Source organism: Vombatus ursinus, unplaced genomic scaffold (assembly GCF_900497805.2).
Source record: "Vombatus ursinus unplaced genomic scaffold, bare-nosed wombat genome assembly UNPS02014773.1, whole genome shotgun sequence".
In the NCBI taxonomy this organism is placed as follows: Eukaryota; Metazoa; Chordata; class Mammalia; order Diprotodontia; family Vombatidae; genus Vombatus; species Vombatus ursinus.
In genome coordinates, this window is record NW_020954551.1 from 11,566,402 (window position 1) to 11,593,241 (window position 26,840).

Consider the following 26,840-nt stretch of genomic DNA (forward strand, 5'->3'; position numbering starts at 1 on the left):
CAATTTTGCAAAACTTAATGTATCTGCTTTCTTTGGAGTTCATTTTAATTTAATTTTGACTGATAAAGGGAACATGCGGTTCAATTTTCACATATAGCACGGTAAAGGTCATAGCTGCTTCGGATGTAAAATGACTTTGATGACATTGAATTAGTTTGAAAAGAAGTACTATAGTTTCTTTCGTGGTGTGTGGTGTGTGTGTGTGTATTTTCATTCAGATGTAGGAGGCAGACAAAAGCCACAATTTACAATTATACCATTAAGGATACCATGAAACAATGAAGGCCATCCTTATATTTTCATTAGGTTTCTTATATTACTGGCATATTCTAAATTTTATATTGCTAAATAATTTTAATCAATTCATAATTTTTCTAAGGTTTATCTATTTTTTTTTAAAAAAGGCTTTTAAAATGACTTGTTTATAGATACATTTTCTTGGGAAATGTATTTTGCAAGGGGATTGGTTTGTGTGTGTTGGAAGTATCTGTTATGTGCAATCAAAATTCCTCAATATGTTAAAATAATAGGTTTGTTTCATTTGTACTTGGGTGCATTCCCTGAAAGGAATGCTGAGCTAGTGAAGAGTATCTTAAATTCCTTTTGGATGGGAATACTCTCCCAGGACTTGTACCAATGTCTCTTTTAGTGAATTCTTGACTGTTGAAATCCAAAGTCTAGTGTTGAAGATCTGGTCTATAAGTAGTGATAGCTAACAGATGTAACAGACATTATAACATCTTATAGGAGTAAATTCAGCAATTCTACACCTGTAGGCATGGGTCTCCTGGGTCTGAGTATGATTAGAGTGTTTTGTTAATATGAGGGCTTAGAGTATTTTTTTTCTAACTACTTTGTCTCAAGGCAAAGTTTAATCACCAGACATTTGATATGTGCTGTTTTCAAGTGGCATTAAAAACAAACAAACATTCAAACAAACAAAACGGTGTATTTGTTTGAAATAGCCCCAATGTTATTTTCCAAGAGGAATTGATGAGATTGTTATGCGATTAGAAATGAAGTCCAAATACTAAAGACACAGCACATTTTTTTTTCCAAAACAGTTTTCCAAAATTGCTTTATAGTGCTCATCTTTACTTTTAATTAAACATTTAAGCTCTTCAAAGGGATTCATTAACACATCTGCAATTCAGATTAATTCATTCTGTCACTGCTGTTTTGACAGATGGCCATATGTAGGATATGGAATTTTGCAAAGCATCCAGGCCATGTGAGAAAATGTGATAGCAGATTGTGTTAATCTTCAAGTTAACTTTAATAATAAAATGAAATGTAAGAGGCATCTTACAGAATAAATTCTGAACAGAGTGAGGGATGATGTATTACAATGACTGCACTGTTGCTGCAATCATCTCATTTTATGTCGAATGTTTTGCTCATTTTAAATGTCTGGGGTTTTTTTGGGGGGCGGGGGGTGGAATGGTCAAACCCAGGAGGCCCAGTGAATTCTAACCCGGGTCCATAATCAAAGCATGCTGGAAAAGGATAACAGATACGGAGCCACACTCCTCCAAGTAGACTAGAAGCTCGTTGAAGACAAGGAATGTTTATCATTTAGTCTTTTTTATCCAGTGTGCTGCACAAAGCATATGCTTCCTAAGTTTCTCTTGCTTTGGATCAGAAGACTAGATCAACATCTCTTCATTGGTAGGAATTTCTAAAATGGCAAAAACTATTCAATCTTGGAAACTGACTGATGGTCTTTATTCTAGTAATTAAATCACACCCCAAAACCTGAACATCGATTAAGTTGTCATTGTCACCTGAAGATTAAGTCTTTGGTCATGAAGTAAGAAAGGAATGTTCTTTTTTTTTTTTAACCATCCACTTTTTAATGGCTGCAAAGAAGGTGGACATTAGATTGGCAATGTTCATTCCAAAATGGAACCCTACCTATTGTCACTGACACAAATTCAAGAGAAAAGGAAGCTATTAGTGATAAGGCCATACTACTTTCTTTCTAAGAAAACCAATAAATAAGTCCTTAGATCCCAAGTTCTAATGGGAATTTCATTTCCAGATCATAGGCATCATAGACTTTGAGATGAGATCTTGCCTAAGAAAGCCAGGTAGTCTAGCCAACTCATTTTGCAGAAGAAGAAACTGAGGGCCAGAATTTACCCAGGTAGAAAGTGTCAAGCTTAGGATTCAAACCTAGGTCATCAGACCCCAAGTCCAGCCCTCTTTCCAATACACTATGCTAGGATTAAAAACAAAATGGCACTGGGGCTGTGAACTCTTAAGCAAGAATGAGCTGTCATCAATCCATGTGGCACAATGCCAGCACTTCTGAGCACAATTTTCTTTCTGGGTGGATCATATAATGGTGCACATCCACACCTGTGTACTTTACAGACCAGGAATGAGGTCAGAGAAACAAGAGCTCCATCTCAATTGAGGTAGAGCTGTTGAACTGAAATGTACCTCTCGAAAAGGGGAGGTACAATTAGCGAGGAAATTGAAGTCACGGTGAAATTACTACTCCTTAGAAAACCTTCCCTCTTAAATGCTTTAGCTCTGTGCTGGTTGACCAAACACAGTAATCACTGGAAAGCTTTCTGGTACTGAAAGAGGAGTCTTTTATCTTTGTCTGATGGTGGATATCTGAGCTCCTGACCTAAGATTATCAGCAGAGGGCAAATGTAGATGTTCAGTTTGGAAAAGAGAAGGCTCTGGGGGCAGGATGAGGGTTAAGGAAAGGATTGTTGTCTTCAAACACATGAAGGGTAGTCACACAGAAGAAGGCTTAGGCTTGTTTTGTCCAGCCCTCTGGGGTAAAACCATTGGGTGGAAGCGGCAAGGAGGCAAATTGTTAACAAGGAGCACCGCCAGAAAGTGGAAGGTGGTGGCGGGCTCCTCGTCACTGGATGTCTTCATGCAGAGGCTGTACGTCTACTTGTTGCGAATGTTGTAATGGGGAGCCTTCTTTGATTGTGTATTTCACTTGGTGGCCCTTCCAACTCTAAAATTTCATGATTTTGACCTATTTTATTGGTACAACAGTAATACTGAAAATCAAATACTGATTTTCTATTTGTCAAAGTCTCGGAAATAAAAAGAACTTGAATTTATATGTAGTATTAAGGTCTAGAAGCCCATTTCTCTCCACTCTGAGATGTAATAATTATAGGGATGGAAATTGGGCCTATGATTGCATTGATATGGGAACTCAGCTCCTTCTACCAGTGGAGGTTGGCATCTTCTCTGCAACTTACAGACCCAGAGGATCTATAGGATCACACAGCTAAGAAATGTTTCAAGAAGGACTTAATCCCACATCTCCTGACTCCCAGGTCATCATTCTATCTACCCTTTGTCATCTTCTGTGTTAGTTTATTTCCCCACATCCATCTACCTTCATATTCTTCTTAAGTTGCTACTAGTCCCAAGAACAGAAGTCTTAATGTCATGGTTGCACAAAGGCAATCCTGTGTATTTGGTAGGAGATTAAAAAATCCCCAATCAGCAGGTCAATGGAAAGTCCCCAAAGCAATGAGATCAAAATGCTAGTGATGCAACTACTCAGCTTGCTTTGGGTACACTGGACAGAGTCAAACTATCAGGTACCACCATGGATATAGAGTATCCATCGCCATGGGTTGAGCTGGCTATGGTAATTCTGTTTTCTTGGCCTTGGGCCTCAGTGGTAGTCTCATGTCGCCATCAAATTTTTACCACAGAGGAAATAATAGCACCTTCATTCTGGCCAACATCCTTCTTGACTTTGTAGTCTTAACTTGAGCTCTTCTGGATAAGAAAGGTCATTGAAATTTAAAACTGGTCACGATAAAAAGGGTCAAGGGAACTTATTTGTCCCCGAAGGAGAAACTAGCAGAGAAGAGAATTCTGAGAGATCTACTCCTGACTCCTACACCCTGAAAGGCCATAGTTTTAAGATGACGTTGCTTTGCCAAATAGCCATATGGACATTTGGTCCCAAGAGCAAAGGAGCAACTTGCTCTTCGAGCAGGTCTAACCCTCTCATATCTTGATTCTTTTCTGGTTCCACAGGGGGTCTACTCACAGGCACTGTGCTTATGATGAAATCTTTAGGGTAATTCTGCCTTCCCCTCCTATGTCCACAGCCAAGCCCATTTCTCTAGGGACATTGTCCAAAAAGTGGCTCCTAGGATTTGGGTCCCCTCAGGGGCCATCTTATCCAATTATATAGATGAGGATACACAGGTCCAGTGAGGTTCCAATTAGCCAAGATCACACACGCATTAAATGGCAGAGGCTGGATTTGAATCCAGATCCCCTGACTCCAAAATGAACAGTCCCCTCCACTGTGCCTATGAAGGCAGCAGAGCAGTTTGTTTCTCTTCTCTTCCTTCATCCAACTACCCTTTAGCAAGGAACTAGGGAAGGATGTTAGCAGTATCCTCTCTTGCCTCAGATCTGTGACGTGACTTTCCATAACATGCTAGGGTGAGAATTCAGTCTTTTCTGCTCACTTCAATCTGTCCTAATCATGCAAAACTTCCAGCTACAACAAGGAAACTAATTTAACACCCCCTTCCCCGGCTTTTTAGGTCATCTTCTCATTCCTACCCAAAATGAATGTTCTTTCTGATTAATATTCCTTGCAAATTGCCTTGTAATGACAAGAGAAGTTAGAGTTAGTCAGAAGAGCCTGTGCCCTTGTTAAGAGCCCCACAGCATCTCCAGCATGTGAACCTGCCTCCTTCCTGGTATACAGAGACAAGCTAAGGCCAAAGCGTCATGCCAAACACCCTTGTAAATAATGAAAGCAAAAGCTACTTACTGTAGCTATTGGTTTGGGGGATGATTAGAAGAATAGATAATGGCCTAAAATCTACTCGCATTTTGAAAAATCAAGAAGGCGCTAAGAAAGCATTTAATTTCTTCCCATTATCTTTGCAATCTAAGCCAATCACATTTATGTCCTATTGTATAGCAGAGCTACTGCACAAGAAGGGATTCTGAGCTCAGGGCACACCGTAATTTCCACTCAAGAAGGAATTAATGAGACAGCATCTCTTATCTTCAGGTTCTTTTAAGTGAAGGGGGGAAAAATCCATTTTCAACCAGGCTTTTTTTTTTTTTTTTGAGCATCATCAATTTCTCTCTCTCTTTTGAACAGAAGACATAATTGAGTCCTTATAAACGTCCAGCAGATTCGACTTGCTGATCTTGTCAGCATTCTCCTCCATACCTAATTTACATGCATCCATTTAGCAAACTGAAAAGCCTATATTTTCAATCAACATTGGAGAGAGGGAAGTTGGGGCCCCGGGCAGCCAAGGAAGAGCCCCACTGCTGCCAGAATCACAAACAGAAGGATCTATCTGGTACTCACGTCGGCTTTCATACATGCTCCTGGACTGAGCCCAGATTTTGAAGGGATCTGGCTTTTTCTGTCCAGAGCTGTCTATTTGGTCTGCTGCTGGGGCCTCAGCAGGAGGGAAGTCGGGCAGAGCCTGTGTGCTATGGCTGGGGGAAGCCGTGTGTCCGCTCCGGTGGCTGGAGACGCTATGCTGAGAGCTGTTTTGGCTATCTTTCCTCTCCAGTGGTTGCTGTCAGAAAGGGAAAGAACAGAGGGTTATTATTGGTCTTCCAAGTGGGTGTTCACCCATCATTTTCTCTTTGTTCAGCATTTCTGCATACACATATATAAATATATAAACAACATTTTGGCTTCCACCTTGCTCCAGTTAATGCTGAGTGCAGATAAATCCCCTGGCAATGGGCAAACAGAGGGATGGGCAGGAAAAATGAAAAGGAGAGGATCACAAAACTTACTATGTCAGAAAACAAATCAAATTTTCATTAGAGCTTCCTTAGACACCATGAAAGTTTGCAAAGAGAGGCATCTGTTTTAATATTATTACTTTGGAGACAATAAGCTGCCAAAAAATATCATGAATGTTTTAAATTTAAGCCTGTAATATCTGGGGAAAACGCAACCAGGGTTCCAGCTGGACCCTCAGATCGTTTTCACCCCTGAATTTAGCTAAAAACACTTGCCTACATCCTTCCCCCTTATACACGAATAGAGATAGGCACTAGACCTGCCATTTCATTGGTAAAGGGATAAAGAAAACCCCTCTATCAATGAAAGTCGGTATCTTCTCTGAAACTCTTGGTTTCAGAGTTGGTATCAACTCTGAACCCCTATTGCTTAAGAATTTCCTAGAGCAGAAAAGTTAAGCTAGGTGATAAGCATTTATTAAGCACCCACTAAGTGCCAGGCACTGTGCTAAGTGCTGGGGATTCAAGAAAAGGCAAAAAACAGTCTGTTCGCCTGGATTTCCCGGTCTGATGCAGACAACACACAAAACCATGTGCAAACAAGATAAAGACAGAACAAATAGGAAATCATCACAGAGGGAAGGCACTAGTATTAAGGGAGAGTGGGAAAGGTGGGATTGTAGAAGGCAGGATTTTAGCTGGGACCTGAAGGAAGCCTGGGGAGCCAGGAGACAGAGAAGAGATTAAGCGAACTGCCCAGGAGCACATTTCCAGTTGAAAAGATAGCTCACTTTTTCTAGTTCTGAGGCCAGCTCTCTATTCACTATAATATACTGCCTCTACATTTATGATGCTGGAAAGCCTTTAAGGATGCACATCAGGACTTTAATTATGGATAGGTATAAAACAGACACACTATGTGCAGAAGATTCCCCCACCACAACACAAGGGCCATAGAGCAGAGGTTTTATTTTGTCCTCCTATTCCTAGAGCTTAGAACATAGTAGGCACTTTTAAAAAAGCTACTGAGTTGAATGGAATTGACTACACCCAGGCAGCATGATGTAATTACTGGAACTGATGAAAATAAAGAAAAGGGGATGTAGTAATAACAAGGATGCTTTTTCCTAATCAATTAGGCTAGCATGAAATTTCACCTACCAATATCCTACCCTTCAACCAAAATGAAACCTCACGTCCTCATTTGCTTTGCTTAAGGGGATTTCAACTCGGTTTGTCGAATATATGATTTGCAATTACTGTTATAGAAGTCAGAAGTACAAATGGGATTAAGGGAAGAGAGTTCTGCTTAAATTCCATTAGTGAGGAAATTCATTAAAGCCAAACCGGCAAAAGATGTATTTAGTCAAGGGCTTGCCCATTTTTAAGAAAAGCTCTTAACCTCAGAGGGAACAGGAAGAGGAGAGAGGGGGAAAGGGGGCATAGCAGAGTGGGGAAAAACACAGGGGACAGTTATTCATTCAACAAGCATTTATTACCCCCTTCCCCCTCTAAATTACATTGAGGTTACTTGGTACACAATTTGTAGCGACTTTTCTCTGCACAATTGGGTAAGAGTTGGTTTTTAGTTTTGTCTTTATAGTATCTGATGCATAGTAGGTGCTAAATGAATAATTACTGAATGAATGAGTTAGTACTGTCTTGGTTCTTTTTCGTAGTAAGGGAATCTGGGTAAATGTACATGTGTAAAATGGTCATTATACTTGTCCCCTTCATGAATGGATGATTACTCTTGAACTGAGAGGGATCTCAAAGGTCATCTGGTCTGACAAAGAGAGAAAGGAGGCTCAGTAATCTACCCAAGAGCAGACAGGCTTCATAAGCAGCAAGGCCAGGATTGAAACCCAGGCTGTGTGACTCCAAGTTCACAACTCTTTCTTCTGTAGCACTCAGCTCCGATCCTGCCACCTGGGTGACAGTGGAAAATTCAATTTACCTGTATGAGAGTTATACTAGATATCTAAATGGCTGCTCAGTTCTAACTCTATGATCCAACGCGAAACAAAATAAGAAAGATAAATGCCTAGTAAATGTGCATGAACCAACTAGAAAGCATTTGGGGATTAGCAGTGGTTCCATTTCCAGAGTCACGGTTCCAGAACATCTTTTAAACAAGTCCTTTGAGTTAAACAGCCTCATCACCAACATTCATCTTGCAGCACTGAGAAATTCTAACAATTCTATTCTTGCCTCTCTTCTTCCATTCTTTTCCCTAGGCGCGCGCGCGCACGCACACACACACACACAAACACACACACACACACACACACACATACACACACACACACCCTCTGTATCTCTCTCCTTCCCTCTCCTCTCTAACCTCTCTCCCTCTCTTTCACCTACCCTCTTCCTCTTCTCTGTCTCCTGTCTCTCTGTCTCCCTCTCTCTCTCTCTTCTCTGTCTCCTCTCTCTTTACTCTCTTCTTTCTGTCTCCTCTCCTCTCTCTGTGTCTCTCGTTGTCTCTCTTTCCTCTCACTCTCTTCTCTGTCTGTCTGTCTGTCTCTCCCCTCTCCTCTCCTGTACTCTCTCTCCTGTCCACTATGTTTGCCAAGGCTCTTTTCTCCCTGCTTCCTTGGATCCTAATAGCTGACTAACACAAGAGGAAGGAAGAGAAAACATGAACGCATCAGATTATTTTTTGCATCCTGAGCCACATGAAAAGCTCAATTCCATAAGCTAAAGAGTTTTTTGGGAGCTAAACCCAGTTTCAATAATAAGTAGAGTAGTAAGTGATATTAACATCCCTCTTTGTGGTTTTCAAAGCCCTCTCCACTCATTTTTTCACTTGAGCCTTACTGTGAGGGATTCTACATCCACAGATTGGCCAGGATCCAGGGTCATAGGATCCTGGCCTTAGGGCTGGCAGGAACCTCAGAAGGCATCTAGTTCAACTATTCCATTTTATAAATCAGGAGACTGAGGTCCAGGGAGGTTAAGTGATTTGGCCAAGGACTCACAAGGAGTGTCAGAGAAGGGGTTTGTAGATCCAGACACTCTGGCTCTTTTACTCATATCACACTATTATTAAGCAACTGACCTATCCATGATCTCACAGTGGAAAAGCATCAGAGATAACTTGCAAAGCCAGGGCTTCCTTACTGAATCTAGTCTCTCCACTATCCTGCTTGAATAATTTCCTATATATTATAGTAGAAACTGGGACTTAGGGGAGTAAGCCATTTAATTTCTAAAGCCAGAATGTTTTGTGAGTCACTAAGATGCTAGCCTGTTGAATTTAAAACCTAGAGGGAGAAGGAAGGGCTTTATGGGGGAGGGTTATTGGGAAATGAGGGTGATACAAAAAAGCAGAAGAGATCAACGAGACTTAAATAAATAAATAAAACCTTTAGGAAAAATGAGAAAACATTCTGAGATAGCATCTAGTTCTTCCTAAAACTGCATGGAAAAAGTTAATCCTTTCTGCAATTTAATTCCATCAAAATGTTTTAGAGAAGGGGATGAAATCTGTCAATTACTGGAATACGGCCCTAACATGGCTCAGTTTGGCAGGGAGTAAGCAAGGCCCTGCTGCTATCTGATAACTGACCCAAGAGAAGAAAATGATTCTCTCAGTCTTAGCGAGAGGCTCTTTTTCTCCATTTTTCCTACAAGCGAGGCGCCTGCTGGGGCCAGTGAGGTGGCACCATAGTGCATAGAGGGCTAGGCTTGGAGTCAGGAAGACTCAACTTTGTGAGTTCAAATCCAACCTTGGGCACATACTAGCTGTGTAACCCTGGGCAAGTCACTTAACCCTCTTTGCCTCAGTTTCCTCATCTGTAAAATGAGTTGGAGAAGGAAATGGCAAATCACTCCAGTATCTTTGCCAAGAAAACCCCAAATGGGGTCACAGAGAGTCGCACACGACTGAAATAACTGAACAACAACGGTATCTACAACACAGTTGGTGCTTAATAAATGTTTACTGACCAGTCAGCTGGATCTGTGCTGAGTCTGACTCCTTGCATTCCCAGCGATTGGCTGTGCCTCAGTTTCCAGAGTAGCTGGACTGCCCTCTTAGCATCTCCTTGGGATATTCAGTAAGAATTTACATGGCCATGATTGAGCAGACCTTGGCTTTCTAGGACACAGAAGCTACCTTTTATTTCCAGCTAGCTAGCATTGTGGATAGACTTGGAGTCAGGAAGACCTGAGTCAACTCCTGCCTCTGACATTAAGTTGTAAGAACATGGACAAAATACTTAAACTCTCTCAGCTTCGGTTTTTTTCATCTGGAAAATGTAGATGCACCACCTGCCTCACAGGGTTGTTTTAAGGACCAAATGAGATGAATAAAGTTCATATCTCAAATGATATAACATATGTTAAAGGTTCTGTAAAACTTTATGTATGTAAATACTATTTATTATTATAATTATTAATACCAGTTAAGGTTCCTGTCTTTCTATCCTTGTAAACAGGTTCACGGGGATTTATTCCCTCTGACACCCAAAATAAGCTCTTAATAGGGTATCTGATTCAAGAAGACTCTGGATGAAGCCTGCTAACCACCTCTTGACAGAGAGGTGGGGGACTTGGGGTGCAGAAAGAGACATACAAATCTAGGGGCATGGTCAATGTGGGAATTAGTTTTGCTTGACTGTATCTATTTTTTACACAGGTTTTCTTCCCCCCCCCCCCTTTCCACCCCGGGAAGTAGGAGAAAGAGAAAATAATTGCTTTTTAAAAATGAACATTTCATTTAAAATCAAGGAATGGCGGGTTGAGAAGCTACAGCTCTGTCCTGCCCGGACACTTCAGAAGCCCAACCTGTCTCAGCTTCAGAGAAATAACAGACCCGGGAGTCTAGTGCCATTCATCCAGCTGGGGCCCATGAAGAGTGAATTAATTCCAGAGTTAAGTAATGGTGCCAGATGCCTTGGGCTCATCTCGCTGTTCCTGTGTGTTGCAGTCAGGTTTTTTTTTCAAGAGCTGCCTGGGGTATAGCGATCAATCTTGCTTCGCTTCTACTTTGTCAAGCAGAGGAAACAGGGCTAAGCTTAGTATCACAGCACCTAGGAGAAGCCTATGACTTGAGTTCAAATCCTAACTGCCTTTTGCCATCTCGGTCATGCTACCCAAGTCGTAATCTCTCTGGGCCTTGGTTTGCTAATCTGAGAAATGGGCATGTTGGGTTAGATGATGTCTAAGACGCCTTCCAGCACTAGGTCTGGAATCCTATGATCTTTTCCCTGGGGACACCTACTCTTTCATTCTCTTTTTAAAAGAAATTCCTCGTTATCATGTCCACTCCAATCTCTAGTATCTTTCTCAATGTATCCTTGGTCCGTAACAGCTGCTTAATAGAAGAACAAAAATTTATTTTGCATATCCATTCAGATAAAAGGTTCCGCAACATGACTGGCTTCTTGAAAGCTAAACACAATTTCAATAAACAACATAAATAATGAAAGGCAAATTGGTATCATCACCATCATCATCACTACAATTCATATATTGCTTTGAAGTTTGCAAAGCACTTTAAAAATATTATCTCATGTGATCCTCACAACAACCCTAGAAGATAAGTGTTTTGATTATACCAATTTTACAAAAAAGAAACTGAGGCAGACAGTGGTTAAATGTCTTGCCTGGGGTCACATGGCTGGTAAATGTCAGAAGTAGGATTTGACATCACATCCCAGAGAACCCAGCTTTCAGGATCATCTAAGCATAAGAGAGAGGAAGAGGGAGAGAGGGAGAGAGAGGGAGAGAGAGGGGGAGAAGGGGGAAGAAAGAGAGAGAGAGAGAGAGAGAGAGAGTGTGTGCATTGAAAATGCCCCATAGAGCTGAATTTCAAGAAAGCTTTTTTTTTGGGGGTGGTTTGATTTCTCACTTCTCATCATCCTGCTCCCAGAGTGGTAAGTGGGTGGACATCCTACCTTCTGGCAGTTACATGAAGCTATGGACAATTCTATCACTGTACTGAATTTGGGCTGAAAGGCCTTGTTCGCTTTGAGAGACAAGGGAACATGAGCTTCAGGAAAGATGGATGTTCAGGTACAGTATGCTGGGTTGAATCAGACCATTTTTCTCCCCCAGTATATTATACCCTTCCACCTTCTCAATAAAGGATTCATTTCAGGACTAATTTTCTAGATAATTATAGATGCTTTATCGAAAGCTTGGCAAAGGAGCATTTCAGTCAAACTGTACCTCTGTGTTCCTTCTATGCTCCTTCTAAATTTCATTCCTGGTTTGTAGAAGATGAAAATTAAATGATAAAAACAGGGCCAGGGTGAGAATACCACTGAGTGGCAAGTTCTAAGTTGTATTCCCTCTCCGCTACCCCATTAAGAGTTTTCATGTAGATAGCCTCATTTCATTTTTTTAAAATGGAGCTCAATTAGGAAAATAACTTAATTTGAAAATGTATTCAGTGTTTAAGATCTTGTTAGAGACTCTGGTTTTCTAAAGACATGCCATCTGCATGGAGTCAGGGAAGGTTCAGCACCCACCATTGAGAAGTCATGAATATGCTAATTAGTTAGGATGCAAGCCTTTCCTGGGTCAGTGTCAAGAATCTTACACAAATAGAGGCCATGTTTATACAACTCTCCAATGATGGTCACCGTTTGCTATTTCAGGAGTCTTTAAAACCACCCAGGAGGCATGGGACCTAGAATATATTCACTGTTCAACCTCATCAGAAATACTAGGTCTCACCTTATTTTACATCCTCCCTAAACTCCCTTGCACTTATTTAGTGTGTATTCTGTACATAATGGTTTTTGTACAGAGAATGTAAGCTTCCTGAGGGCAGGGGCTGTCTCATTTGTGTCTTCATATTTTCTATGTCTAGCACAGATCTTGCCCCATGATAACTTTTCTAGAATGAAGAATTGGTCTGGAGAGGGACCACCGCGCAGTGTCCGCTGGATGTGAAATGAGACGCTCTGGGTTCTGATTCCCACCTTTGGCACTTACTCTCTGTGTTAGCTTTTGGGGCTCCAATTTCTCATCTGTAAAAAATGAGGGGGAGGGAGGAGATGGCCTCTCATCAGCCTATGTTGGTAATGAGACATTAGGGATTGGGTTTCCTCACCTGCACAGTAATTAACTGCAGTGAGGTCATGGGAGTCAGGGTGATGTAGGGGGAAGGGTCAGTAGACTTGGGGTCTAGAGGAAAACTGGCTTCATGGTAGAGAACTAGGGGGAGTCAGGAAGTACTTGCTCAAGGGTCTGAGGCAGAATAGCCCAGGATCCTGTCTACTATACTAAGTACCTTCTAAATCTCTATAAATGCTATATAAAAGGGAGTTTCTATTATCATCATCACTGTCATCATCATCATCAATTATTATTATTAGCCATGCTTTGGGAGTAGCTGCTTTTATTTCTCTGTGCCTCACTTTTCTCATCTGTAAAAAAAAAAAAAAGAAGAAGAAAAAGGAGCTGTAATCTTTGATCCCTAAGTTCTAAAATTCTATGATCTGGAAAGAGGGGGGCTTCTCAGATCAACCAGTATCAACAATAGCAACATTTCTAGTAACAAGGCTAAGAATAGGAAAGACCCCAAATTGGAGACAGATTTCTGCTTTTCAGTGGCCAAAATCAGTGGGACATATTCTATGGGGGAGAGGGTCACTGGCTTCATTTGGAACAGCTTTGTTGAGTGTCCCAAGACCATCAGGATGCACGTTTATATGTGTATGTGTGTATGTGTGTATGTGTGTGTGTGTGTGTGTGTGTGTGTGTGTGTGTGTGTACTGAGTATATAGTGAAACAGAGCAGAGAGAAACATTGGGCATGTGTCAGAAGACACCTGGCCCTGACATTGGTGGTTTGATCATCACAAGTCATTGAACCTTGATGAATCTTAGGTTTCCATATCTTTAAAATGGGAGTAATAGGACCCATAATATCTACCTCACTTAATTGTTATAAGGATTAAATAAACTAATTTAAGTTTATTTACGTATGTGAAATGCTCTGCAAACCTTAAAGCATCATGGGAATGTTAGCTATCATTGGGAGTGTTACTTTTTTGGATGGCCCTTGTGATTTCATTCCAGGATACTCACAGTGAGATCACTCCCTCTACTAATGAATTCAGGGCGTCTGCAAGACCAAAATGTGAGAGCCCTTTAACCTCTGGCCTTAGGGAACTGTTTGGAGGTCTACGGGATCTAGTGGCTTCTTGGGGTCACATAGTCAGAAAGGATGTAGTGGAGTAAGGACCTGACTCCATGGGGAGATAGCTATCCACTACTACAGATACCACTGTGCCACAATGGTGGAATCATTACTGCTAATATTATGATAATTTTGCCACTGTTATTATTTACTTGCTCGCTGCTCTCTGGGAGAATAGTCAAATTGGGAGGCAGTAATAAGGAAAAAGTACAAGGGAAAAATCAGCTTATCAGTATTTCTCTGAGAGCTTTACAAATGGGAATATCTATAATATGAACTGAAAATAGTTGCTCTGAAAAGCAAATGACTATAGACAGCACTTAGGAACCTAAATGATAAAAAGAATTGGTGTGGCACAAATATGGCAAATTGATCCATTTTAAAGCAAAATTATGAATCGATTTGTCATTTCTAGGCCACATTATTTCCTGTTCACTTACTTGCTGAGGCCTCAGTCTACAACAGATCTCAACACTATATTCAGGAAAAAAAAAACAAAAAACAAAACGAAAACCCACTGCACACGTCAGTAATTAGGACCATGTGTCACCAAAGATTGAAGGGGGAAAAATGAGCTGTCTAACCTCAACAACAAGAAAGAAATGTTTAACAACAATGAAGAGATCTTTACCCTCCTTACCTTACCTGACCCCAGACTTTACTATTTACTAAATGTGTGGCCATGGACCAGTCACTTCATCTTGTTCCTTCTCCAGATCATTTTACAGATGAGGAAACTGAGGCAAACAGGGGTAAGTGACTAGCTCAGGGTCACATAGTTAGTAAGTCTCTGAGGCTGGATTTGAACTCAGGTCTTCCTGATTCCAGGCCTGGTGCTCTACGTACCGTGCCACATAGCTGCCCCAGTTTTCAGATGCCTCATCTATAGAACAAGCTATAATAATAACATACTCCTGACCTCACACAGAGTCAAAGCTTTACAGATTTTAAAAGACTATATAAATTCAAGTTATAATTATTTACTCTGAGTGTCTCATCTTTTTAGGATCTAAAAGGAACAACAATAGCTTGCATTCATATAGTACCTAAAGGTTGAGAAAGAATTTTATATGCACTAGATCATTTGTGGATTTAAAAAAAAAAAGGCACTTCACAGGGGATCCTGGTTATCAATGAGGAAAAAAGGGGGGAAAATTGACTGGGCAAGAAAATGTATATTGGTTCTTGAAAATAAACAGAATTCTTGGAAGAGCTAACCAAACCTGCAAAATGTCTCTTCTCTAGGTTTTCAAGAGAACAGAAAATAGAAGTGGAATGGTGTTCAGCAGCTCTCAAGCTTTCCACATATTCCCTATACCACTGGAACCTCCATTGAACCTTGACCCTGAATCCTTCCTGCCCTTACACCCCACTGGGCCCTCCACTGAAGGCCTACATTCCAGAGGACTGAGAGAGTGAGAAAAAAAAAAGAGTTCAGTAAAAAATCAAAAAACTTGCTACTGTTATTACCTTTTAAGTAATTCAGAGAAATGGGGGGGGGGGGGCAGGGGCATGGACAAAGATGGGAGACAAATCATGATTAGCTAATAAGAATAGTTTTGGATTATTTGGGGATTTCCATTTCCCATCCTCCTCTAATCTTCGAACGAACATAGAAGAGTGAGACAGAATTAGAATTAATAAAAATAAATAAATAAATTTCTAATCCAGGCAACTGATTCAGGTGAAAGAAAACCATGAAAATCCCTGAAATTGACCTGGCTTTGTTTCTGCCATTCATTTAAAAAAAATCAAGGATTTCACTCAAATCATCTTATTGTGGCTCATATTAAATGAACTCATGATACTATCACTGTCCTGAGTGAGTACTCAAACCACAAATTCAACACTTAAAGCTGAATCCAGCAGGTAATATGCTCTATTAAGAAAAAGCTACAGGAAGTGTCTGGGTGGGAAGAGTCAGATGAAAGAGGCGGGCTTTTCTGATCTCATCAAAACCTTTAAATTATTGAAAATATGATGAAAAAAGCCCACGCAAAGGGAATGCTGCCACCATGCTCTCAAACCAACAGTAGTTTCTGAGCCCTAAGAGATATTTGAGGCAATGACCAGTGGCACATTGGTTCAGATTCTGGACTTGGGGGAAGGAAAATCTTGCTCTGGGACCATAATTAAGTCACTTAAACTCATCGGGAATCATTTGCTTCATCTGTAAAATGACAGGGGTTTGTGCTGTACAACCTTAAGCTCCTTCCAGCTCAAGATCTATGATCCTTATAAATAGTTCTGACATGATCCTAGGAAATTCAATCATGTGGTCTCTGTGGCTGTGATTGGTCTCAAGTTGTCCTTTCACTGGCCTCCAGATATTCTGACAGCTAGTATCTCAATGTCCATGAACCACCCCATCCAAAACAAAACAAAACAAAACAAAACAAAAACCCAAACCCCAAACCTCAAAGCCAAATTCTTTTCTTTTTCCAAAATAGTTTATCATTAAACACACAAAGTAAAAAATCAGGGGACGAGGGTGTGACATTGAAATAGATGTTTTCCCAAAAAGTGCTCCTCCTCATTGCAGATGACAAGGGCAGTTTTATGCACCGTACAGGGCACCTGCTAATTTCCCTTGCAGGGAGTATTGTGAGACAGCTGCCGGGGGGAGATGAGGGGAAAGTGACATGGTGACAATAGCCATCTCAGAACTGACACAATGACCAAGGAAAGACCTGTTCTTGGAGATCGCTCCCTTCTCCACCCCAACAAGAGCACACTTCCAGGTTGTGGTGACTAAGAGTCAGCCAAGTGAGACAAAGCAATGAAGGAGACTTTTTCCAGGAGTAGGACCAAAGCTATTGGCTTGTTAATGACATTGCTTTCACAAAAGCAAATTGGCGCAGGAAATTAACTGGCCTTTAGTGAGCCCAGAGCAGAGCCCCAGTTCTCCATCAGTTGGACCTCCTCTGAGTACAGAGTAAGTAAGCATCACCAAAGGACCTTCTGTGGAGCAGAAATATGCAAATGAACTTCCATGAATCACTTAAACCTGGCAGAGGCTGAACGAGCTGTAAAATTATTGAGTCCATTCTCCCCAGTATCTCTAAATCCCTCCCAATTTGAATGTGCTCATCACCGATGCTGCAACATAAATATAAGATCCCAAGTATCATGATAGGCTACTTGGCCAGAGAAGAATAGGTAGTTGGGGGCTCAGACATCCTGGGCTCTTCCCATGCATTTTCTCAGACCCGTTTCTATTTTACTGGAGGCCAAATTAGTTTCTGCCTGTGACAGGGATAACACACACGCTCACACGCATACATGCACACACACATTCACGCACACATGCACACACATACTCACACGCACACGCATGCGCTCACACACACACACACACACACACACACATTTGGGCATTTCTATGATTTTTAGCATGAGCTCCGAGGAGCACTTCTGGGACTCCACATTAATGTAAGCTGACAGTGGTAGCAGCCCGAAGTCACGTGCCTTTAATCAGCATTGCTCCCAGCCACTGGAATTGCATTAATTATTACAGGGATTTTTCTTTTTCTTTTCATCAGGAGGAAACAAGAACTTACAGAAAAGCTTAAGAAAAGCAGGAGGCTCTCTAATTTTACTAAGGAATCTCCCCTCCTTCTGGCTCCCCCAGCCACAGCCCCCTTCTCACGAGCTCTTTCAGACAGGTGGAACAGAATAAGCTACAAATGTCAGAGCTGGCCACAGACCCTTTGCAAAGTTTTAGAGGAGGGTCTTAGAGGCCAGGACAGTTCTTAATGTGCCCAGCTAAGCTTTCTAGGTTTTATGTTCGCCTCACCCTTATTTTAATGAAATAGGAAGCCTTGTCTTCCCTGATCAATTTCCATAAGCAACAGAGTTTCCAATTTTGAGTTTTAAAGTAGCCTCTAAATCTGTTTCCCGGGAGCCAGGCTTTCACCGCCATCCTAACCTCTAAGCTATTAGCTAACCCATCAACTAGTTAATGCTCCTAAAGGGAATCCAGATTAGAAGGGACAGCAAAATATTGATTTTGTGTGTGTGTGTGTGTGTGTGTGTGTGTGTGTGTGTGTGTGTGTGTGAGAGAGAGAGAGAGAGAGAGAGTTTAAAGAATCATACACCTGCAATATAGTACTGCTAAAATCTCTCAGAAACAACAAAGGCTGCCCTCCCCAAGCAAGGAAATGTCTTACTCTCATCGCTCAGACAGCCCATGCTTTACATGGACACATAAATCCAGGCACCAGCAGTGGGATTCTTTCTTAAACATGCATGCTTTATCTTTTGTAAATAATTCATCACCTGGTGCACAGAAAAATCGAGGGGAGGGAGTATAGGAATATTAGAGGTAGGAAGACCCGGTAGGGTGGAATGCTATTGAGAATGAAGGTGGAGCCTTTTTCAAAGGAAACAATGACATTTATTTCAAGTTAAAACAGCTAAGAAAGTCACCTACTGAAATAGTTGGGGATTTTCTTCTTTACGTGCTTTTTAAAAAATGTTCAAACACGCTTTAACCGGGCTGCTGTAGGCTGCCCCCAAATCAGTCTGCAGTTTTAAACAATCCTTGCTGCACCAGACACCCAGAACTTAATGATTCCAGCATTAGCCCTCAGATTCCCCACCCACCACAAAGCACTGTTCATAAAATTAAACCCCCAAACCAAGCCATCCATAGCCCTCCTCCCCGCAACCACCACCCAGAAAAACCCCAGAGTAGATGAGAAGTCCTTACCGACTTTGGGCTCCTCTTTGGGACTGGCAGTCCTGAAAAAATGGCAACAAGGGAAAAAAATAATCATTAGCATGTAAATGTTACCTTTTCCTTAAAGAAAAATCCCCAGGTGTATCAATGTAACATAGCCATCTGCAGAGTTATGTCAGATTCCTCTCTGGCATTGGAGTTACCAGTCTGTTCATATCAAATAAAAGCGGAGAGAGAGGGAGAGAGAGGCAGGGAGATCTGTCTGCATTAGCTATGCTGACTTGTGCTGCAGCAGCCTGGAGGCTGGGGAAAGAAATTCACAGACCTCGGTGGCCTGGGAAATTGAACACTTGGACAGAATCTCAAATGCTCCCTTGGATTAAGAGAGACTTAACTTACAATTAAGCCCCGGATATTTTCTTTTGACGCGATCTGCTTGTCAATTCTATCACACCAATCAGAACAGCAGGAGGAAAACATGTTTGTTTTTTAAAAAGCAGCACACGCTAAAAATGGACCCTATTAAAATGCGTTTATCTTTGGGGATCGCACATGCACGTCTGCCTCGGATGAGCAGCGTAGCCCGAGCACCCAAACGAAGACAGAGAATGTTTCAATAGCACAAAAAGATTATTTATGAACACAAACCCAAGTTTGCTCAAAGTCTATGCTGGGGATACAAGCCTTCTCTACATAGCAGCATATGCCTCACTGCCTGTTGGTCACCCAACCCATTTGAGGTTAGGAAGAACTCCGGCTGGAAGTAGCTCTTGAGGGAGAAACAGGCAGTTTGGGAGTGAGAGAGGGAATCTTCGTGGACACTGCCCTACCCTGACAAGAAGGAAATCATTAAAATGGAGGAATGTAAAGAAAGGTAAGAAAGGACATGGAAATGGTCCTGGATAATTGGTCTGGCCACATCAGGCTGACTTGGTGGACATATTCAATCTAAATGGGACGATAGCTCTTATATGAGAGAGTAACATCAGTCAGTCAGCACACCTTTATTTAAGCACCTACTGTGTGCCATGATGCTTAATGGCAATGCTTAAAAGAGCTGACTTATTACTTGGTTAGAGAAATCCATAGAAGAAAGAAACAATGAATTAATTAAAGAAAAAGCCTTTAATAAGCACTTACTATGTGCCAGGCACTGTGCTAAACACGGGGGATATAAATACAAAAAGCGAGAGGTGACATCTTAATAAGGGGACATTACATTTAAACAAATTACATTAACACAGAGGGGAATGGCACTCTTTTTTTTTTTTTAAGGCAATTGGGGTGACTTGCCCAGGGTCACATGCATAGTAAGTGTCAAGTGTTTGGTCTGAGGCCGGATTTGAATGGTGCTCTTTTGATCATCACAGGTATGCCAATTGGGTTGAGGAAGGAGACAAAAAAATGCAGCTAAGTCATACAGCAGGCAGAGTGCTGGAAGATCTGCATTTGAATCCTGCCTCACTAGCTGTGTGACCACAGGTAAGTCAGTTAACCTCTGCCTCAGTTTCCTCAACTGTAAAAGTGGGACAATTACATCACCAAACTCTCAGTGTTATTGCTAGGATCAAATGGGTTAACATTGGTAAAGGGCTTAGCATGGCGCTTGGCACGTAGTAGGCACTTAACAAATGCTGATTTACTTCCTTCATTTTTAGCACTTGAAAAGTAATGATTTGCACATGGGGGTCTTTCTGAGCTGGTGTATGCAAGCTCAAAGCAGATGATATCTATGGAACACACAAGACACATTTTCAAAAATCTGAATAATTTGCTTTCAAAACTTCAACTTTCTTTTTTAGAAAATGATTCATGGGCCCCCTTATGCAGCATGATGAGTCCAACTCTTCTGCAAGTGACTTGCTAAACTGTGAACTAGACTAACTTTAACACAAGTGACACACACAGAAACTGAAGTGGGAACATGAGGAGAAAGGCATTTAGATGACCATTTCCAATGACATCTGCTCCAAACTCAGCATGCCAGTAATGACACCTCCTAGGACCCCTCCCTTCTGAAAGGCTGCAGAGGCTCAGCTCATGCATTTCTGGATCACCCAAGAGTTGGCTATGTAAATTGGGGGAGGCAGCCTGCTATAGGAGCAAGGGTACTGACCCTGAAAGCAAAGGACCTGGGTTCAAATCCCTCCTTCAATGTTTACTACTTGTGAGGCCTTGGGCAAATAATTTAAGCTTCCTCATGATTAAAAGGAGGGAGTTGGAGTAAATGCCTTCAGTTCCTTTCAACATTTCCTCCTAGGACCTGATTCTCAGTCCCCTCACCATGTTGGTTGCTTTCCTCCAGATCACATTTGAGAGTTGGAAGGGAACTCAGTACTTATTGATTATGGATACACACCTCAGTGCCTATCACATATGAAACACATCACTGGCTCTCCCTTGAAGACTTTGAGGTACTATAAATGTTTGGGCCAAGACTTGTGATGTCATTGGCGTATGCAACTTTTTGCATGGGAATTCCCTCCACCAATGCAGATGGGCAACTCAGAGAATTATAGGATCATATATTTAGAGCTGGAAGGAACCTTAGAGGCCATGGAGTCCAATCCCCTAATTCATTTTTGTTGTTGAGCCATTTTCTGTCATGTCCGACTCTCCATGATCCCATTTGGGATTTTCCTGACAAAGATACTGGTGTGGTCTGCCATTTCCTCCTCGGGCTCATGAGGCCAGATTTGAACTCACAAAGATGAGTCTTCCTGATTCCAGGCTTGGCACTCTATCCACTTCACCACCTAGCTGCCCCTCCCAGTGGAGGAAATGAGGCAGAGGTTAAGTAACTTGCCCAGGGTCACACAGCTGGCGAGTATTTGAGATGAGAGTTGAACTCAGAACTGCATAAAAATTAGAAATGCTAAGAAGTGAATGGGAAGTGGTGGGTTCCCTTTCCTTGGAGGTCTTCCAGCACAGCACTGAACAACAATTTACAGGTTGCGTGATAGTGGGGATTTCTCTGAGGAATGGGTCAGACTTGTTGAATGTTACTGAAATTCTGTGATGATGTTCTTAGTTATCTGGGTCACTGAAATATTGAGTGACCCTCAAGGTTTCCCAGCTACTATGGGCCATAAGTAAGCCTTCAACCCAAGTCCAATGGACACTAAGGCCTGTCCTCTACTATGCCATATTATCCCCCTTGCTGTTTTTACAGTAGCCGTGTTATTATTTTTATTCAAACATGCAACCTCTATTTCAGGAGTAAGGCCATTCTGTATGACTCATGATACCGATTACAATCCAGGTAGAAGGAAATAAATGGCAGCTGTTTTGAAGGGCTAAGTTGGTTCATTCAGAGGGAAACACAGAAGAGACAGATTCTATGTTTCCATTGGCTTTTTAGAACCTAAAGGGAAATGTCGCTTCAAAGATGTCTCGAAGTACTTCAAAAGAGAGGCATGTGTTCAAAGAACAGTCAATTATTTAGCCTCAAAAGAATAGAGATTTCATCAGTTTGTTCTACTGAGGACACTCACTATTCTTTTCACATCTTAGTAGACTTTTCCCCTGAGTTGGTGTGGCTGAAAAATACTTTGGTTGGGTGGGAGGAAGCACCACTTTCTGGCAATTAGCCAGAGTTGGAAGGTTGATATTGGCCTGATGACAGGCCCCTACTACAGACCTTTCTCATCTGCTAGTGCTTGGTAGAGCTTGCTTCCCATTAGCATAGGACCTCAAGATGACCTGAGCAGAGTAGACAGGGCAGTTTGGTCAAAGGGCTCTACTCTTGAGTTTGGGATACAGATTCAGATTCTGGCTTTGCCAATGACAAGCTGGTGGGACCCTGTGCAGACTGAGTAGACTTCAGTTTCCTCATCTGTATGAAGAAAGAATGGGACTAACTGGTCTCGAAGGTTCATTCTGCCTCCAAGTCTGTCAATCAACAATCCTTTATTAAGTGATCACTATGTCAGGCACTGGGTATATAAAGACAAAAATGAAGTAGGGATTGCCCTCAAGAAGATCATATCATCATCACTGTCACTGACATCATCATCATCATCGTTATGATCACCATCATCATCATCATCGTTATGATCACCATCATCATCAGCATCGTTATCATGATCACCACCATCATCATCAGCATCATCGTCATCATCACCAACACAATTATAATGAAAAATAGCTAGAATTTCTATAGCGTTTCAGGGTTTGCACAATACTTTACAAATATTATTTCACTTGATGCTCACAACAACCTTGGGAGGAATGTGCTACTATTATCCCCATTTTACCGATGAGGAAATTGAGGTACATAAAGGTTAAGTGACTTGCCCAGGGTCACACAGCTACCAAGTGCCTGAGGCTAGATTTGAACTCTGGACTTCAAGTCTAATGCTCATATCCACTGTGTCACCCAGCTGCTTCTATCACCTATGACCTCTATGCCACAATGAGACAAAAGAATAAGGTTTTAGAGGAAAAGATGTGGAAAAGACTGAATCCCAAACAGTAAATTGTATGCTGATGATTAAAACTTAGTTATAAGTTATAAAACCATAGTTATAAAACCATATAACAAGGCAAATCTGGTAATGGTATAAACTATTTTTTAATGTTAAAGGGGAAGATAAATGACTGGGAAGGCATAATAACCTTCTAGATGCTGTCCTTCTCTTCCCCCTCCACCAGATATGGATGGTCATTTGCCACCTGGGCCCACTCCTCAAATTGCACTTCCAAGATTCTGCGCAGATTTTGGGGTCTTCTGATCACCTTCATTGCCCTCTATGGTATAGAGTCACAGCATGATCTTTCTGTGTGGCAAAGGGATGGTAGCTTTAGAGATGAAAAGGACTCCAGAAGTCCAACCTACTCATTTTATGAAGGAGGAAACTGAGGCCAGAGAGGTTAAGTCACTTGCCTGGAAAAGTGATGGGGGCCAAGCAGAAGAACAAAGGCCTCCGATGCCACTTACTCTGTCATTCAGGGAGGATCCTGAACTTCTCTTGGGCTCGTGCTCCTCAGTTTTACAAGGAAAGAGCAATCATGCCCACCTACCACACAGCACTAATTGCCAGAACTTAAGGAAAATGCTACAAATAACTCTCCAAGATCACACACTGCAATCAATGTCATATAAACTGTTTGATATAAAAACATCCGCTTTCAGACAAACTCGTCAGGCTTACATCCAACCCCTCCAAGGCCTGGCTCAGAAAGACCTTTCGCCAAACAAATGTGCCTTCTGTCTCGTTAATGCTCTTAACAAACCATGCTCCCAACCATTCCTCAACCTTGACATCTCATCTCCTGCCTTCATGCATTTGTATGAGACACCCTCCATGTCATGTACACTTCTCTTCCTTTCTGCCTCTCAGAATTCGAATCTTGTGGGGTCACCTCCTCTGTGAAGACGTCGGTGATCCAGCCAATCATTAGTTCATTAGTTTTCTCTCTCTTTCTCTGTCTCTCTCTCTCTCTCTCCCTCTCTCTTTCTCTAGCTCCCTCCGCTGCCTTCCATCCCTCTGCTCTCTCTTCTCCTTCCTTCTTTCTCTCTGTATCTCTGTCTCTCCCTCTTTCTCCTCCATCCCTCTGGTCTCTCTCTCTGTCTCTGTCTCTCTCTCTCATTATCTTGGGCTGAACTATCTATGTATATCTTTATCCCTAACTCACCACACTCACCCAGACCTTCAGATCATCTTCCACTTCCTCAGCCTGTATCTTAAAAATGCCTCCTTACCTACGTGTGTTTTTTTTCTATCAGTTTAAATGTTCTTTGAGGGCAAGAACAGTGGTTTGCCTTTCTTTGTATCTTCAACACTTAGTACAGTACCTGGCACATGGCAAACACTTAATAAATGCTTACTGACTGACTGGATTCAAACCCCAGCTCATGGTATTTGTGTGACCTCAGGCAAGTGACTTAACCTCTCTGGCCTCAGTTTCCTCCTTCACAAAATGAGTAGGTTGGACTTCTGGGGTCCTTTTCATCTCTAAAGCTATCATCCAATGATCCTATGGTCTTACGTTGTAGAGGCAGCATTTGAACCCGAGTATTCTTGACCAGCTGTCTGTTCACCATGCCACACTGCCCTTAATATTTGGTCTCTACATCTTCTAAGGGCTGCTAGATTGCCCAGTGGATAGAGGACTAGGCTGGAGTCAGGAAGACCTGAGTTCAAATCTGACACTTACTAGCTGTGTGACCCTGGGCAAGTCACTTCACCCCATCTGCCTTAGTCTCCTCATCTATAAAATGAGCCAGAGAAGGAAATAGCAAACCACTCCAGTATCTTTGCCAAGAAAACCCCAGATAGGGTCACGAAGAGTCAGACACAACTGAAAAGACCGAACGACAAAATTCGAATTAAGTAACTCACCACAAGTTTGCATTATTCATTATCCAATTATGGTCATTTCACTCACTTCTTTGCTCATTACGTAATATATAATTGGCTTTAGAGATAGAAGACCTATGTTCCAATCTAACTTCAGGGAGCTCTGATTATTATTACGGATTTCACGCCTGCCCCACTGAAAACAACTGGAATGCAGGTATAGAAAAATTGCCTGAAGATCTAAAAGACCCTACTCCAGAACCATTCCTACTGGGGAAGTGGGGGTGGTAACAAGTCACTTAACCCTTCAGTCCTCTAGACGAAGCTCTAAGACTAGAAGATGCAGGACAGATGCAAAGCCGCAGCGGTAAGCAGAGGAAGCGTTTCCTTCGGTCGGCCCTCTCTCCAAGCCCCCCCCAAACCAAATGGCCATCCCCCTCTGCCAGAGACAAAGATGCAGGATGCAGCATTGCCCTTTAATTCAGCAACTGAAAAAAATGGCACCCAGCCTGGAGTGGTCATGGAATGCAGAAGTCAGAGGCCGGGACTCTGAGAGACAATGCGTCATGAGCCAGGCCAGAGCTGCCCAAAGGGACATTACTAACTGTCTCTTTCCTGATTCTCTGGGGTGATGAGGGGAGGATTACAGATTCTCCTTGGTACTCACTCGGAGCTCCCGAGGAGACATTGTACAAACCCACGCTAATAACGTATTTGTTCAATCCCTGGGTCAGAGTCCACAGTGGAGCTCTGCCTAGAATATAACTGTTCATACTTTGCCTGTCCCCAGGCATGGACATTACCTATTCGGGGAGACGGAGAACAGGGCAACTCCAATGAATATGAGAGGGATCTCTAATTTCATCAGCCTAGGGAAGTACCTGCTATGGAAACTCCATTCAAGAGTGCAGATGGCAGCCTGTGGAGATTTAGTAATTCAATGCAATTCAATTTGACAAGAGCTTATTTAACATCTACTGTGTGTTAGGCACTAGGGATAAAAAGACAAAACTCACACTCCCTGTCCTCAAGGAGCTTACATTCTGTTGGGTCGATAAGTGCTAGGGAAAAATAAAACAAAACAACAATAGAAACGAGGCATTAGACTTTTTCTATTCGGCTCTATAGGACAGGGGCTGCAGAAAGGGATGAAAACTAGTGATTTCACTGATAAAAAAAAAGCAAAAACTCTCTCTACCAATAGACATCAGTCATCTTTTCTGCAAGAAAAAGAACTGGCAAGCATTAAGAACTTAACTTCTGTTAAGTGACTTGCCCAAGGTCACACAGCTAATATGTGTCAAAGTCAAGATTTGAATAGAAATTGAAAAAAAAAGTCAGATTTAGGGAAGATGTAAGGAAAAACTTGCTAACAATTAGTGCTATCCAAAAGTTGAATGCACTGCCTTAAGAGATGATGGATTCACCCTCACTGGGAATCTTTAAATAAGGACTTCTTGACTATGTTGTGTGTTGGGGGTGAGGGGGTTAAGGGTTGGATTGGATGGCCACTGATGGCCCTTCCAACTCTGGACTTCCATAATTTTGAATGATTTGTTGGAGGCACATGGAAGTCCAACAATGGGTTCAGGGTCACACAGCTAGTGAGTGTCAGAGCCAGGCCTGCCTGACTCTAAGTACCAGAACTCCACACGTGACACCATCCTGCTCGTCCTTCCTGTGGAATATTATGTGGAAGTCTGATCCTTCCTCCTATTCATACTGAAAGCACTGAGTCCAAAAGGAATAATGAAATCCACTCTGGGAGTACTAAGGAGAATGGTACCCTAAGCAAACCTCTTGTCCCACCAGCCTCTAAAATAGAGGTATTAAACATGCAGCCGGTGGGGAGCATGAAGCCCACAACACTTCTGGGTGCGCCCTGAATCAGATCGAGATGGAATTAGGAGATATGGGACAAAATAAATGGAAATATAATGAAACATAGATAGTATTACATTTTAAAA

At 41.9% G+C, this 26,840-nt stretch overlaps 1 protein-coding gene across 12 annotated transcripts in view; it reads right to left on the reverse strand.

The window, feature by feature from the left end:
• Window positions 1–26,840, reverse strand: part of MAGI1 (membrane associated guanylate kinase, WW and PDZ domain containing 1) — a 673,862-nt gene that overhangs the window by 37,565 nt on the left and 609,457 nt on the right. For all 12 annotated transcript variants that reach the window (XM_027863725.1, XM_027863727.1, XM_027863720.1 and 9 more), the window contains 2 exons: window positions 18,602–18,633; window positions 5,342–5,558 (listed from right to left, as the gene is read on the reverse strand). In XM_027863725.1, the coding sequence (XP_027719526.1) occupies window positions 5,342–5,558; window positions 18,602–18,633 (249 nt within the window). The remainder of the gene's footprint in view (window positions 1–5,341; window positions 5,559–18,601; window positions 18,634–26,840) is intronic.